This window comes from Neoarius graeffei, chromosome 1 (genome assembly GCF_027579695.1).
Source record: "Neoarius graeffei isolate fNeoGra1 chromosome 1, fNeoGra1.pri, whole genome shotgun sequence".
NCBI classification, from domain to species: Eukaryota; Metazoa; Chordata; class Actinopteri; order Siluriformes; family Ariidae; genus Neoarius; species Neoarius graeffei.
In genome coordinates, this window is record NC_083569.1 from 12,112,332 (window position 1) to 12,127,292 (window position 14,961).

At 45.2% G+C, this 14,961-nt stretch overlaps 1 protein-coding gene across 1 annotated transcript in view; it reads right to left on the bottom strand.

The window, feature by feature from the left end:
• Positions 1-244: 244 nt before the first annotated feature.
• Positions 245-14,961, bottom strand: part of epha4b (eph receptor A4b) — a 287,524-nt gene continuing 272,807 nt past the window's right edge. Inside the window, exons 14-17 of the mRNA XM_060929623.1 lie at positions 12,470-12,619; positions 5,993-6,186; positions 2,347-2,484; positions 245-2,219 (exon numbers count right to left, since the gene is read on the bottom strand). Of these exons, the coding sequence (XP_060785606.1) occupies positions 2,120-2,219; positions 2,347-2,484; positions 5,993-6,186; positions 12,470-12,619 (582 nt within the window). The 3' untranslated portion in view covers positions 245-2,119. The remainder of the gene's footprint in view (positions 2,220-2,346; positions 2,485-5,992; positions 6,187-12,469; positions 12,620-14,961) is intronic.

The window sequence follows — 14,961 nt, forward strand, 5'->3', positions numbered from 1 at the left end:
TTTCAGTGGCGTTGTTATGATAAATACTATGGACACTATATCTCATCATGATACTGCCTCTACCAGGAAGAAGAGAAAGAAACAGCACGGTTAGTAAGGCATCTAACGTCAAGCAGCTACAGCCACGACTGAAGTGAAAAAAGAACCACAGTCACTGTCACTTGCTTATAAAAGATGAAGCTTTAGCATCCATGCTACATTCCAGAGTTCTGTTATATCCCACGGCGGCGAGCTCCACCGATCGATACGTCTCACATCATCCTTTATTTCTTCAGAAAATGAAAAAGTACATTACAAACATTCTACAGCTTTTTGTTCACTTGTTTTTGACACTGTACACATTTATACACTATGTTACAGGAGTGTAAATTGTGTTTCTCGTTCTGCTGAAACAAACTTACGGTGAAAGACATGATGTTCAATGTTAATGCTCAGAGCTCAGCAAGGTAGCAAACTGATTTTGTCAGCCTTGCCAGCCATTGCCCAGTGTTGGATTGCAAAATACACTGGGATAGCATTGGGCGGCCAGAGTCAACATACCAGAGCCATCTTTAGGAGCCGTCCACCTTGCCAATGTTGGCCCAAAATAATTTTGTCCATTGGGCTAAGGTTGGGCCAACAGGACCAAGTTTTGGCCACCTTTAAGTTCAACTTCCCAACATGGGCCCAATATAATGTTGTTCTTTGGGCTAACACTGGGCCACTAGGGCCAACAGTGGCCCAAAATAATGTTGTCCATTGGGCTAACACTGGGCCATTAGGCCCAACTTTCAGCCACAGTTAAACTGACTTTGCCAATGATGGCCCAACATTGACAAAATGTTATATAGGGAGGGCCAATTTAGCCACACAAGCATCAGTTTGCTAGCTGGGAAGAGTCGGTATATATATTTTGTGTTCCTCATAATGCTCTCATGCATTATTGCGCTATGTGTAACATCTTGCCATACTCAGGATGTTGTTAATTAGTATATTAATTGGGATTCAACGCTCCCAAGTTAGCTACAAAGCTAATGGTGTAAGCTAAGTTGCTTTAAAACTTCAAAGGAACACTTGGCTGTAAAAAGCCACTTTTTTCTTAATGATACGACAGCTGGCACTGTTTGACAATACCTGCTGTCCTTTATTTTGATGTTTTTACATCAAGAATTCCTTTAAAGTTCTCAAAGACAATGTGTATAGCATGTGCACCATAGTGCTCTACATACACAAACGGGCACATAATTGAAATGACAACCAACCCAAATTACGCCACTTTATAGGTCCACACACAGACACATTCTCACTTATTTTTTAAGCGACAATACTGGTGCACTGATGGAGACTCATCCTCAATTTTAATAACCATGACAATCATTAACTATCAAACACAATCCCACCAGAAAAACAAACACAAACCTCTGATGTTCTCTACTGGACATCCTCTCTTACAGTATGGGACAACTCTTATCTTAACCATAAATTCGCTACTCATTGCAACGTCTGGTCATACCATAATGCCGTAACCTGAAACGCAAAGACTGGGATTACATTATATTACATTACGTTTCTAGATCACTGCTAGCCCTACTATCACTGGTGAAACATAATCTCCTATTGCCAACAGTTAGAGAATCCAACCAGAAAGAGTGCCTCATATACCGGTAATTATTACTGTAGACCATTAAAATGGCCAGTGTGGATAAATATCATCTTGTGAGCCAGGGCTGCAAATCACACTCCCTGTCTGCTATCATGTTCAGAGCACAACACTACAAAGCCCATACTATGGCGCCAAGCACAGCACCCTTAGGTCCAAATCCACCCAGGCACCTTTTTATTCAGCTAAATCAAACCTTGAAAAATGAAGCAAATGACAAGGAACAACAATGCAAATGACTGTACACATCTCACAATAAATGTTCATAAATCATCAGAGTTTGTGTTTGACCATCATCCGTCTGGTCTGAATTTTCCACTGCTAATCAGTCTCTGGTTCCGCTGCACAAATTGTGAGCTCCTGGGCTGCAGCCAAACGTCCGGGATTGGGGGTTGGCATGGTGAAGCACTGTTCTGGGTTCCACACTTCCACAGTCTCTCTTTTTCCTCCTCTTTCTGTCTATCAGTTTGTCCAGAGCTGTTATACTTGCACATGGCTCCCTTGGGCATGCATACTCTGGACACTAGCGAGGATCTTCTTCTGGTGCCCAATGAGGGTCACACCCATCTTACTCAACTCACTGAAAGAGACAAGAGAAAAACAGAGAGGCAGAAAAAGAGAGTTAGAAATGGCATAACAGGGTGGACTCTGATTTTTTTTTATTCAGAGTCTTAGCCTACTTTCAAGGGCGTATGGGTTTTCTGTACCTTACACTGATGTAGATTATTGAATCTAATGTAACATAGCCAGCAGAGGTGAAGTTTTCCTTGTACTGGCCCATCTTTATGGCATCCAGCCACTCATCCACACTATTGACACTAAACTCTGGGGTCATCGGGTCTTCCCTGGAAAGGACACAAACAAGCCATACATCAACATACCAACTTGGGGAACAGTTTATGAAATATGCTCACCAGCCACTTTAATAGGAACTTGTTCTTGATTCTAAGATTCCTGTTCTTGGCTGGCAGGAGTGGAACCCAGTGTGGTCTTCTGTTTTCTGTTGCATGCTGAGATGCACCACGGTTGTAAACAGTTGCTATATCCTTCCTAGCAAAAAGGCTTGAACCAATCTGGCCATTTTCCTCTGACCTCTCATCAACAAGGCGTTTGTATCCACCCACAGAACTGTCCCTCACTCAACTCAGTGTTTTTTTGTTTTTCACACCATTCTGTATAAAGACTGTTGTGTGTGAAAACCTCAGGAGATCAGCCATTTCTGAAATACTCAAACTAGTCCATCTGGCTCAATCCAACATCCATGATGTTTGGTACCGAGCTTCAGCTTGGGGTTCTACACCATGTATACTGTTTTCAGGTCTGTCCCACATTGACTTCCTGTTTACAAACTGAATGTATTTACAAAACATATAGGGTGGATTTTTATGCTATTTCAAGAAGCAAAATGCTATTTCAAAATGACAGTTTACCAGGATGCTATTTGAAATACCTGGGAAGAGCACTGCTCTTTATTTACTTAATTCAGCATTAATTATTTGCTGAAGTCAACATTCATAATAAGTGTCCTATTCCTTCGATTGCTTGCATTCTGATATGAGCGAGAGCAGGGGGATACGTGAGTGAGCAGTAGCTCACAGTTGATCTTGTTTTTAATGCACGACAGCTTAATTCTGATCTTTAAGAATGCCCTCAAAGGTAACCTGTTTTGATCAAGGGAAGTTTCAGGAATACATCAACCCCCTAGTAGAAGAAGAGTGGTTTCCCTGCATAATGAAGTCATTTCCCTATTAATTCCCAGTGAGTTCTAATCAGAAGCCAGCTCATGTGGTAGGCAGCATTTTTGGGCATCATAATGGCTTCCACATCTGGAAGGCACCTGCCCACTGAGGTCCCTTATTTTGGGCGAATGTACAGGAAGCATTGCATGCATCCCCCTCAGTCAAGGCAAGCCCATAATTCTGTTCACCACACTGTGACAGTTTCAACATAAACAGCTGACCGAACCATTTTATTTGAAGTGAACTGCTTGTTTCAAGCTGAGAAAGTGATTCAGTCATTTGTATACGTGTTTCTAAATACAGATTGTTTCTTGTTCTGTGGTGAAAATTAACTAGCTAAGCTAGCACTACCCCACAGATTATTTAGATAGCTGGTTAGTTTGGGTATCCACCTAGCTGTTATTCAGGGAACAGTAATCTGCTTAATGTCCCAAAAGTGATGGTGTATGATGATGTTGAACGGTGTCCCAAATGTTACACTTCACATGGTTACTCTACTGTTCACGCCAGTGTTGCCAGATACTGCTGACGTTTTCCAGCCCAAAATATATTCAAAACCCGCCAAAATGCACTTAAAACCGCCCAATCTGGCAACACTGGTTCATGCCATACCAGAAAAATTTGTCTGCTAAGGCACCTGAAGGCAGAATATCTTGTCATGGCGACAGCACAAGATACAGTGGCCTAGCAGGAAGTATCCGGAGTTACTTGGAATGTCAAGAGCCACTTCACCTCTAAGCATCTTCACTGGGAAATGAGAGGAAACCTGAGAACCTGGAAGTAACCCATCTGGACATGGGAAGATGAGCTGAAACTCTACAGAGATAGTAATCTGAGCTCAATATTGAACCAGGGATCCTGGTACCCATTGCACCACCATGCCACCCCATCCACTGAGGGGCAGTGGTGAAAGGTGCCATGTTACTTCTACACTTACTTACACACTTAACAGTTATTCCACAAAATTGAGTCGTACAAGAGTTGATTGCCGACAAGGCACGTAGCCGAGTTGGCTATAAGCCATGTATGAAGAGATTGAGCTTTTATTATATCCACATTCACTTGATGTTGGGAAACAGAGCATTTTTATTTTTATTTTTTGCAAATTCAATAAATAAAAATTTTCTACAAAACATCCGACAAAATCATTTCCGCTTAGAAATATCAACAAACTGGTGAAATGACAGTAGCAATTTGTGAAAAAATGCTATAATATTAATAATCCTTGAAAAATAAAAAAGATATGTTCTTACCATCAAATACTTTTATTCCATAGTTTGTTGCTTTTCTTGTATTTTTTGGAGTTTTCTTTTCGAGTAGAGTTTTTATTTCGTTCTCGGTTGGTTCAGCAACACGCTCCGCCATTTTGTTTTTCTCTACTCACGGTATATGAGCTGATAGTCTAGTAGTAGAGTAGCCAATCAGAGTGCATGATTGCTCATATCCAGTGAACGTAGATAGAATAATTACTGATATATACACACATACCTAGACACTTCCACACTTATGAACACTTGTGCACTTCCTTACATATGGACTTGCACACACTTATGGGCATTTAACACATGGAGTTTGTTTTATATTGTTGTCTTGTCAGATACCAGTATATTTCTTTTTTTCATTTTTTCACCAAAATGAAATGGAATTCTTTTAATTTCCTTTTAAATACCAGGGTAGTTCTTCAGTAACAGAATTACATTCACAGCAAAATGTGGTAACTTAGTTGCAGTACTCAAGATAATGGTATTACATAAAAATTTCACACTGTATGGGGTATCTTTTGACCCTAAAGAAGCAGAGAATAACTGGCTATGTTTAACTCTGAACGTAAAATATTTTATGAGGAAAGAAGTGTCAGTAACGGAACGACATCAGAAAAATAAAACTGAACTTTCATTTCTTAAAATTCAAACCAAGGTTTCTCTGAAGTGACATTGCTATAACTGGGGTGATGATTTTTAAATTTGGTTTTCAGTACATTTTGCCTTGGATTCCATACTTTTGCAATATCACTGAGCTGACAAGTTAAGGAGATCTTAATCATTTCATAATTTTGGTGTCTCTGCTGAAGAATTGCCCATCAACATTTTAACTTACTTACTTTATCTTCCACTTGTACTCTAGGGTGTCGTGGGGAAGCGGAGACGACGGTCGATGGCTTGATGGGACGCTTCTGTGACAGACCTGTCTGTCTGTCACAGAAGCAACATTTTAACTCTTTCATCAATCTCTTTAATAGCTGCTGGTCAAATCAAAATGGCGAAATTAATTCTTTTAATGTAATTTTCTCCCCTTTGACTTCACCAGACTGCTATAACCTTGGGAGTGCAAATGTACCAACTTTGTATTTTCACATATATACTTTTATGAAATCCTTTTGAATGACAGCAGTGTTTATAAGAATAAGAATGTAAGAATGTTGTAGCACTTTCACCAAATCCTTAGGCATGTCACTCATTTATAATCCTGTGTAAATCTTCAGCTTTAACTATAAGAAAGGTGGAAATGGCATGAGGTAAAAGATGACACCAAAGGTCAGAATTCTCATTTTCGCTTGTTTTCTCTCAACAGTTTCACAATCATTTGACTTGGTATTATGGCTACGGCAATTTACCAGATAGAACTGTTGGCCAGCTCTTTCAGGGTGCTGGGGTTGCGGATCAGCTTGTCTAGTATGTTGACAATCTGGCTGAATTTGGGTCTCTCAGCTCGCTCTTTCTGCCAGCAGTCCAGCATCAGCTGGTGAAGAGATACTGGACAATCCATTGGCGGGGGGAGACGGTATCCCTCTTCAATCGCTTTTATGACCTAAGAGAGAGAGTGAGAGAGATAGATAGATAGTGAGAATATTCTTGGGTTTCAGTCACATGACTTTACTTAGTGATTTCACTTCCGGTAAAACAGCTGGTGGTCAAGCAAACCAAAATGGCTGCCATACTGCAAACAACTAGTGATAACTTATCAAAGTATGCTTGTAATCCGGAAGCCACTGCTCACTTTAGATATATTCAGAAGATTGCTATGTGAAATGGAATAGACCCTGACAGTCTGGGAAAGAAGGATCTCGAAAACTACCCTTCAGTCGAGTTCCCCGACATCTCAAACTATTTGGTGTTGCAGACATCCTTCTACACCGCTGTAGAAATCGTTTAAGGTGGGTGGAGCACAGAAGCACGGCAGGCCAGAACTGAGTTCTCTTAAACTCTTTACTTGCACTTTTCAGTGTCTACTTTACTCTCCCAGTCAAAACGCGCACACACACAAGCATTCTGGTTGGGGAGAGAGCTCCCTTCCTCTGCTTTCCCTCTCCTCTTATAGGGCATGGTCACTGGGGAAGACACACAAACATAGGTTAATTCCCATCAGGTGCAGTGATTCTGCCACTTAGCTTCCCTGACTCCGCCCTCCATTCACAGACTGATGCTTGACCACGCCACCGCTGCCACATACCCCCACCGCCCAACTCAGGCCGGGGAGCCGTCTGGCCTAGAGCTGACCCCTCCCCCTTGACAGGAGAGGAAATCCACCACAACCATCTGCGCCCCCAGCCTGTGGACCACCTCGAACTTAAACAGCTGGAGTGCCAGATACCAACAGGTGATCCGCGCGTTGGCATCCTTCATGCGGTGGAGCCACTGCAGGGGCGCATGGTCTGAACAGAGGGTGAAAGGGCGCCCCAGCAGGTAGTAGCGGAGGGTGAGGACCACCCACTTGATGGTGAGGCACTCTTTTTCTATGGTGGTGTACCTGCCCTCGCGCACCGACACCTTCCGGCTGATGTACAGCACTGGATGGTCCTCCACCTCCTGGGACAGAACAGCCCCCAGCCCTCTTTATGACACGTCCGTCTGCAAAACAAAGGGGAGAGAAAAGTCAGGGGAGTGTAACAGTGGCCCCCCCAGACAGTGCAGCCTTTACTTTAGAGAAAGCCCGCTGGCATTGCTCCGTCCACTGGACCGGATCTGGTGCCCCCTTTTTAGTGAGATCAGTCAGCGGGCTGGTGACATCCGAATAATTAGGTAAAAACCTACGATAGTAGCCAGCCAGCCCCAGGAACTCTCTCACCCCCTTTTTGGTCTTGGGCCTCGGGCAGGCCGCAATCGCTGCTGTCTTATTAATTTGGGGATGCACCTGCCCATTGCCCAAGTGGAAGCCCAGATACTGTACTTCCATCTGCCCAATCGCACACTTCTTCAGGTTGGCTGTGAGACCCGCTCGCCTCAGCATCCTAAGGACAGCCCTTAGGTGGTCTAAGTGCCGCGGCCAGTCATTACTATAAATAATGATATCGTCCAGGTATGCGGCTGCATAGGTGGCATGGGGGTGGAGGACCCCATCCATAAGCCGCTGGAACGTAGCGGGCGCCCCAACCAGCCCAAAAGGAAGTGTGATGAACTGGTGTAAGCCAAACGGTGTGGAAAAGGCCGTTTTCTCTCGGGATAGCGGAGTCAAGGGTATCTGCCAATATCCCTTTGTCAAATCCAGTGTCGAATAAAAACAAGCTGTGCCTAGTCGATCGAGCAACTCGTCAGTACGAGGCATTGGGTACGCATCAAATTTAGACACCGCGTTGACTTTTCTATAGTCCACACAGAACTGGACCAACCCGTCGGCCTTGGGAACCAAAACCACCGGGCTGCTCCAGTCACTGTGGGACTCCTTGATGACGCCCATTTCAAGCATGGCCTCAAGTTCTTCCCGACCACCTTTTTCTTGTGTTTGGGCAGTCTGTAAGGACGGCTGCGCACTACTACCCCCAGGGCGTCTCAATGTGGTGTTCTATGAGGTGGGTGTGGCCGGACAGGGGCGAGAACACATCAGAAAATTCTGTCTGCAACTGGGCAACCTCTGTGAGTTGGGTCAGGGAGAGTTGGTCTCCACAGGGGACCAGAGCAGTGGGCGATGTCAATTTTCCCTTTTGAACCTCCGGCCCCAGCTCCGCCTTCTCTGGAACCACCGACACCAACGTCACAGGGACCCCCTCGTTCCAAAGTTTTAACAGATTGAGATGGTACGTAAATCTCTAACACCCCACCCCTGTCCATTTGCCTCACCTCAGAGTCGACGTCCCCGACTTGCCGTGTGACCTCAAAGGGTCGTTGCCACCTGGCGATCAATTTGGAGCTCGACATGGGCAACAACATGAGTACTTTATCTCCCAGTGTGAACTCCCTAAGGCGCGTGCCCCTGTCGTACAGACGGACTTGACGTTCTTGGGCCTGCCGCAAATTCTCCTGGGTTAGGTGTGAAAATGTGTGGAGTTTTGCATGCAGGTTGAAAATGTATTGAATTTCATTTTTGCTTGTTGAAGGTCCCTCCTCCCAATTTTCACGCAGCACATCTAGAATGCCACGTGGCTTACGCCCGTATAATAATTCGAACAGGGAGAACCCCGTGGAGGCTTGTGGGACCTCTCACAGTGTGAATAACAGGGGCTTGAGCCATTTATCCCAGTTGAGTGCGTCTTCACTTACAAATTTCCGAATTACGTTCTTGAGTGTGCGATTGAACCGTTCAACTAAGCCATCCATTTGTGGGTGACAGACGCTGGTGCGGATAGGCTTAATTCCCAGTAACCCATACAGTTTGTGCAGTGTGCGTGACATAAACGTAGTGCCTTGATCAGTCAGAACCTCTTTGGGGATTCCGACTCGGGAGATGACGCGGAAGAGTGCTTCTGCAATACTACGTGCTGAGATATTGCGAAGAGGCACTGCTTCCGGATATTGTGTTGCATAGTCCACCAGAACTAAAATAAAGCAATATCCTCGTGTTGACTGATCTAATGGCCTGACGAGATCCATCCCAATTCTTTTGAATGGGGTCTCGATTAATGGCAGAGGGTGCAAAGGCACTTTTGGAATGGCCGCGGGATTTACTAACTGGCATTCGAGGCATGCCATACACCACCTACGGATATCGCCGTGAACCCCTGGCCAACAGAACTGGGCCATTATTCGGGTTAGTGTCTTATCCTGCCCCAAGTGTCCGGCCATGAGATTAAAGTGAGCTGCCTGGAATATAAATTCCCGGTGGCTCTTTGGGATCAAAAGCTGTGTTATCGGTTCCTTAGTCTGAGTGTCCTGCGTCACTCATCACATCTATCCTTAATAATGGAGAAATAGGGGAAGGATGGGGTGGTGTTTGGCTGGAGAGTTTGACCATTGATTACTTTCACTTGGTCAAATGCATGCCGCAGAGTCCCGTCGCACGACTGCTCTAACGGGAAATCCACGAGGGATTCCCCAAGAAAGGGAGGAGGAGCCTGCTGCTCCTCACTCTGATGCAGTGATGATGTAGACGGCTCTGTGACAGCTGCTCCCACCAATACCACACCAGGACCTCCCCCCGCTAAATTATGGCAGGCCCCACTCTTCACTAAATGTGCCATTAATTCCCTAAATCCTGGCCAATCAGTCCCCAAAATTATCGACTGGGTAAGGCAAGGATTAACCACCACCTTTACTCTAGATTTCTCCCCTCAAAATAGAATGTGGACCGACACTAAAGGATAGTTGTGAACATCCCCGTGCACACACAACACCTTCACCAATTTTGCTTTCCCCAATGCCTCGTCTTGCACCAGGCTTTGGTGGATTGAGGTCTGATTACAGCCGGAGTCCACCAAAGCCTGATACGTATCCCCTTGGATACTCACCGGTATGCGATACGCTCTGGCCCGATCGAGGGCGGTCCCTGGCGCGTTGGGGATCCGGACCACCGTGCCCACCTCCATCGCCGAGCACTGATGCTGGAGGTGCTCCGGCTCCCCGCAGCGCCAGCATACCAGCCCAGGCTTTCCCTCTGCACCGCTGTTCCGGAGCTCACTCATCTGAGGGGGGGGAAGACACAGACACAGAAGTAGGAAACGGTAGGGCACTGCGGGTGCAGCGGGCCGGCTGGAGTGGAGCCGGCCCCCGCCTCCACGGTGGGGTAATGGGGTGAGGACAAGGAACAGAAGGGGTGAGAGAGAGAGAGAAGAGGGGAGAAGAGGAGACATGCTGTCCTGCCATCGGAACAGCCGCCATATGGTTCTCCGCCAGCTCGCTGGCCTGATCCAGCGACGCCGGGCGATGACACTGGACCCACTCGTCGTCGCGGTTGTCGGCCCTCAGCCACTGCCGGCAGGCGTCCCGGAGTTGCTGGACAAATGTGAATGGCCGGCCGAACTCCTCCAGGCGCAGCACGTAGAAGCGCTGCCACTGCTGCTCTAGGGTGCGCCCCACATGTTGGAGGACGGCCCTGTGGAGATCAGCGTAGACCAGCCGGCTGTCAGCAGGGAGCTGTAGCGCAGCCAGCTGCACCTCACCTGTAAGCAGGGGGAGGAGGCGCACTGCGCGCTGTTCCACAGGCCAACCCCACGCCTCTGCTGCCTGCTCAAAAAGAGCGAGGAAGGCCTTGGGGTCGTCATGCGGGCCCATCTTCATTAGGGTGAGGTGGGGAGGGTCCACGGCGGTGGTGACGGTGGACCCCACCAACGCGAGCAGGTGCTGGAACGCCTGGCGATCTTCCTGGTGCACCAGCACCAGGGCTTCGAACCGTTGTTCCTGCTCCTTCCGGAGGGCGACCAGCGCCTGGTGCTGGCTCTCTTGGGCTGTGGCGAGGGCATACACCAGGTCCTTGAAGGGGGAGGACTCCATGAGGCTGTTCTCTTCTGTACTCCGTCCCGGGTTTCGGCACCACTGTAGAAATTGTTTAAGGTGGGTGGAGCACAGAAGCACGGCAGGCCAGACCTGAGTTCTCTTAAACTCTTTATTTGCACTTTTCAGTGTCTACTTTACTCTCCCAGTCACATGTACAAGCATTCTGGTTGGGGAGAGAGCTCCCTTACTCTGCTCTCCCTCTCCTCTTATAGGGCGTGGTCACTGAGGAAGACACACAAACATAGGTTAATTCCCATCAGGTGCAGTGATTCTGCCACTTACCTTCCCTGACTCCGCCCTCCATTCACAGACTGATGCTTGACCATGCCCCCACTGCCACAACCGCAAAACAGATGAAAGCGTGGAAGAGTATGTAGGCTTACAACTTTTTTGTATGTGGCTGGGTAAAGGACCTCGGTATCAAGTCGCTGCCAAATGAATCCTGTATTGTTTTTGCCTGTGTAAGTTTTTTTTTTTTAAAGCTTTTTGTTACAATGAAGCGCTGCAAGTTGAAGTGTAAACAAACAACAGTTTGCTTGATTCTCACTTGTGTTGGCTCTTATCTCTCAGGTAAATCATTCACAAAGATCATCAGAAACCCCTTTAAAGACCTGGATCTTAGTTAAGCAAGACGGAGAAGTGATCACGGCCCATTGTAACTGTATGGCTGGCTAAGAATTTTGTCGCGACCTTCATGCATATGGACTTTGTGAGGAGTAAACAAAGAAACAGTTATTTTATACCATAAAATGACACATAGCAAGAAAAGTACTGAGAAAACACTAAGGACATAGCTGAGAGGGATACACAAACCTTTCACGAACTGATCACTGTGAACTCGAGCATGCTTCGACTCGGCTCCCTTTGATTTCAGTGAGAGGTTCAAAAGCCACCTTTTTCGACGTCTTTTTGTGAAATCCTGTGTTTGTTCAGCCTTTTTTTATTAGTTCACGGGGAACCCTGAAGAAACTTTTATTAGTTTCACAATTTGATCAATTCAAACAACCTAAAACAAAGCAAGCGTAAGGCATTTTTCATACGAGCAATGCACCTTCTTCGTACAAATGCTTTGTCAACTGAGTTTTAGTAGACCATCAGCTAAAATTTTGAATAACTAATGAGGCAGTTGTGATGTCACATGAAACCCAAGAATTGGCTTTGAGTCTTTCAACATAGGTCGAATTTCAATACTTGGTCATGGACGTTCTGCTGACCTTTTCAATTTGATAGTACTTGTTAACTGTTGAATATTTTCTTGTCAAATTCAAGCAGCCTCAAACACAGGACAGTGGACATAGTGTTAGATTTTTCTTGCATAAGAAATACAAGAAATATGAGGAACTTTCCTACTGTAAATCCTGTTGCAACTTTTGACCTTAAATTACTAGTTTGGAACATGGCCCCTTGTGTTCAATCTTTCCAAAAGGACTTGGTAGATGGACACTCACATCTTGATTGGACATCTCCCAATATGGCCGCTCGCCATACGACATCACCTCCCACATGACAATACCATAGCTCCACACGTCGCTCGCTGAAGTGAACTTCCTATAAGCAATGGCCTCCGGTGCTGTCCATCGAATGGGGATTTTTCCACCCTAAACCGAAAAAAAAAAGAAACATGAACTAGACACTAAATCATCCTGAGGTAGAATAATTTTAATGCTGTCCATATTTTGTTTGCTTTATATTCAGGATCCTGCAGGTGTAGGCAGCATAGAGGATTGTTAAAACATTAAAATGGTCCCTGACAGTTAATTTCCACGTCTAAGTCAAACAAAAGGCAAGCCGACTTCACTTAGGCAGACGTGAGTGTTGAGCAAAGAACAGGCTTTCGAAAAGGAATCCTTTGTTTATTTATTTATATCCACTTTGTTTTATTAGATCCAATATCAAAGCCATGGTACATGAATGAAATGACTTGTGTTTCCGGGAGTTTTCTGCTTGAAGCGATGGAAAACTGGGGAGCTGAAAAGTGCAAGTCACTTAACACACGCATGCAAAGACAAACACAAACCACCCTACGTAGTCTAATTAGCTCTCATGCTGGTTTGGTGCCGAGTGTAAGAGCAGTGTTTCTGGCACTTTGTTCTCTCACAGACCTACAGGAGCTCTAGTTAATGATGGCGAGAGACTAGAAGGAGGAGGAGGAGGACTGGAGGATAGTATGTCAGCCACATCAGGGATAATGGTACAGCATGGAGCATGGAGGGGCCAACTTCTACTCACACAAACATATAATTAACACATGACTCCTGGGACACCTGCACTCTCCAAGCCTCCCTCGGACAATTTCTTCTCTTTCCTTTTGACACCCAGTGCCACTGCATACCTTCAACAGACTTCTGCTCCTTTTCTCTGATCTCCATCTCACTTGCTTCACTGTTTGTGGTATGAATGAATGAATGAATGAATGAATGAATGAATGAACATGGACACCAAAAAAGGAACAGGATCTCCATTTGTGGTAACATGTGACTTGATTTTTTTAATCTCAAATTTTAGGAAATAAGGCAACAAAAGAACAATGGAAAACATTTTACTACAAGTAGCGTTCACCTGTATGCAACAAAGTATTTCCCAATTAGCAAAGGTACCAAGTACAACCCTGATTCCAAAAAAGTTGAGACAAAGTACAAATTGTAAATAAAAATGGAATGCAATGATGTGGAAGTTTCAAAATTCCATATTTTATTCAGAATAGAACATAGATGACATATCAAATGTTTAAACTAAGAAAATGTATCATTTAAAGAGAAAAATTACGTGATTTTTAAATTTCATGACAACACCACATCTCAAAAAAGTTGGGACAAGGCCATGTTTACCACTGTGAGACATCCCCTTTTCTCTTTACAACAGTCTGTAAACGTCTGGGGACTGAGGAGACAAGTTGCTCAAGTTTAGGGATAGGAAAGTTAACCCATTCTTGTCTAATGTAGGATTCTAGTTGCTCAACTGTCTTAGGTCTGTTTTGTCGTATCTTCCGTTTTATGATGCGCCAAATGTTTTCTATGGGTGAAAGATCTGGACTGCAGGCTGGCCAGTTCAGTATCCGGACCCTTCTTCTACGCAGCCATGATGCTGTAATTGATGCAGTATGTGGTTTGGCATTGTCATGTTGGAAAATGCAAGGTCTTCCCTGAAAGAGACATCGTCTGGATGGGAGCATATGTTGCTCTAGAACCTGGATACACCTTTCAGCATTGATGGTGTCTTTCCAGATGTGTAAGCTGCCCATGCCACACGCACTAATGCAACCCCATACCATCAGAGATGCAGGCTTCTGAACTGAGTGCTGAAAACAACTTGGGTCGTCCTTCTCCTCTTTAGTCCGAATGACACGGCGTCCCCGATTTCCATAAAGAACTTCAAATTTTGATTCATCTGACCACAGAACAGTTTTCCACTTTGCCACAGTCCATTTTAAATGAGCCTTGGCCCAGAGAAGACGTCTGCGCTTCTGGATCATGTTTAGATACGGCTTCTTCTTTGAACTATAGAGTTTTAGCTGGCAACGGCGGATGGCACGGTGAATTGTGTTCACAGATAATGTCCTCTGGAAATATTCCTGAGCCCATTTTGTGATTTCCAATACAGAAGCATGCCTGTATGTGATGCAGTGCCGTCTAAGGGCCCGAAGATCACGGGCACCCAGTATGGTTTTCTGGCCTTGACCCTTACGCACAGAGATTCTTCCAGATTCTCTGAATCTTTTGATGATATTATGCACTGTAGATGATGATATGTTCAAACTCGTTGCAATTTTACACTGTTGAATTCCTTTCTGATATTGCTCCACTATTTGTCAGCGCAGAATTAGGGGGATTGGTGATCCTCTTCCCATCTTTACTTCTGAGAGCCACTGCCACTCCAAGATGCTCTTTTTATACCCAGTCATGTTAATGACCTATTGCCAATTGACCTAATGAGTTGCAAT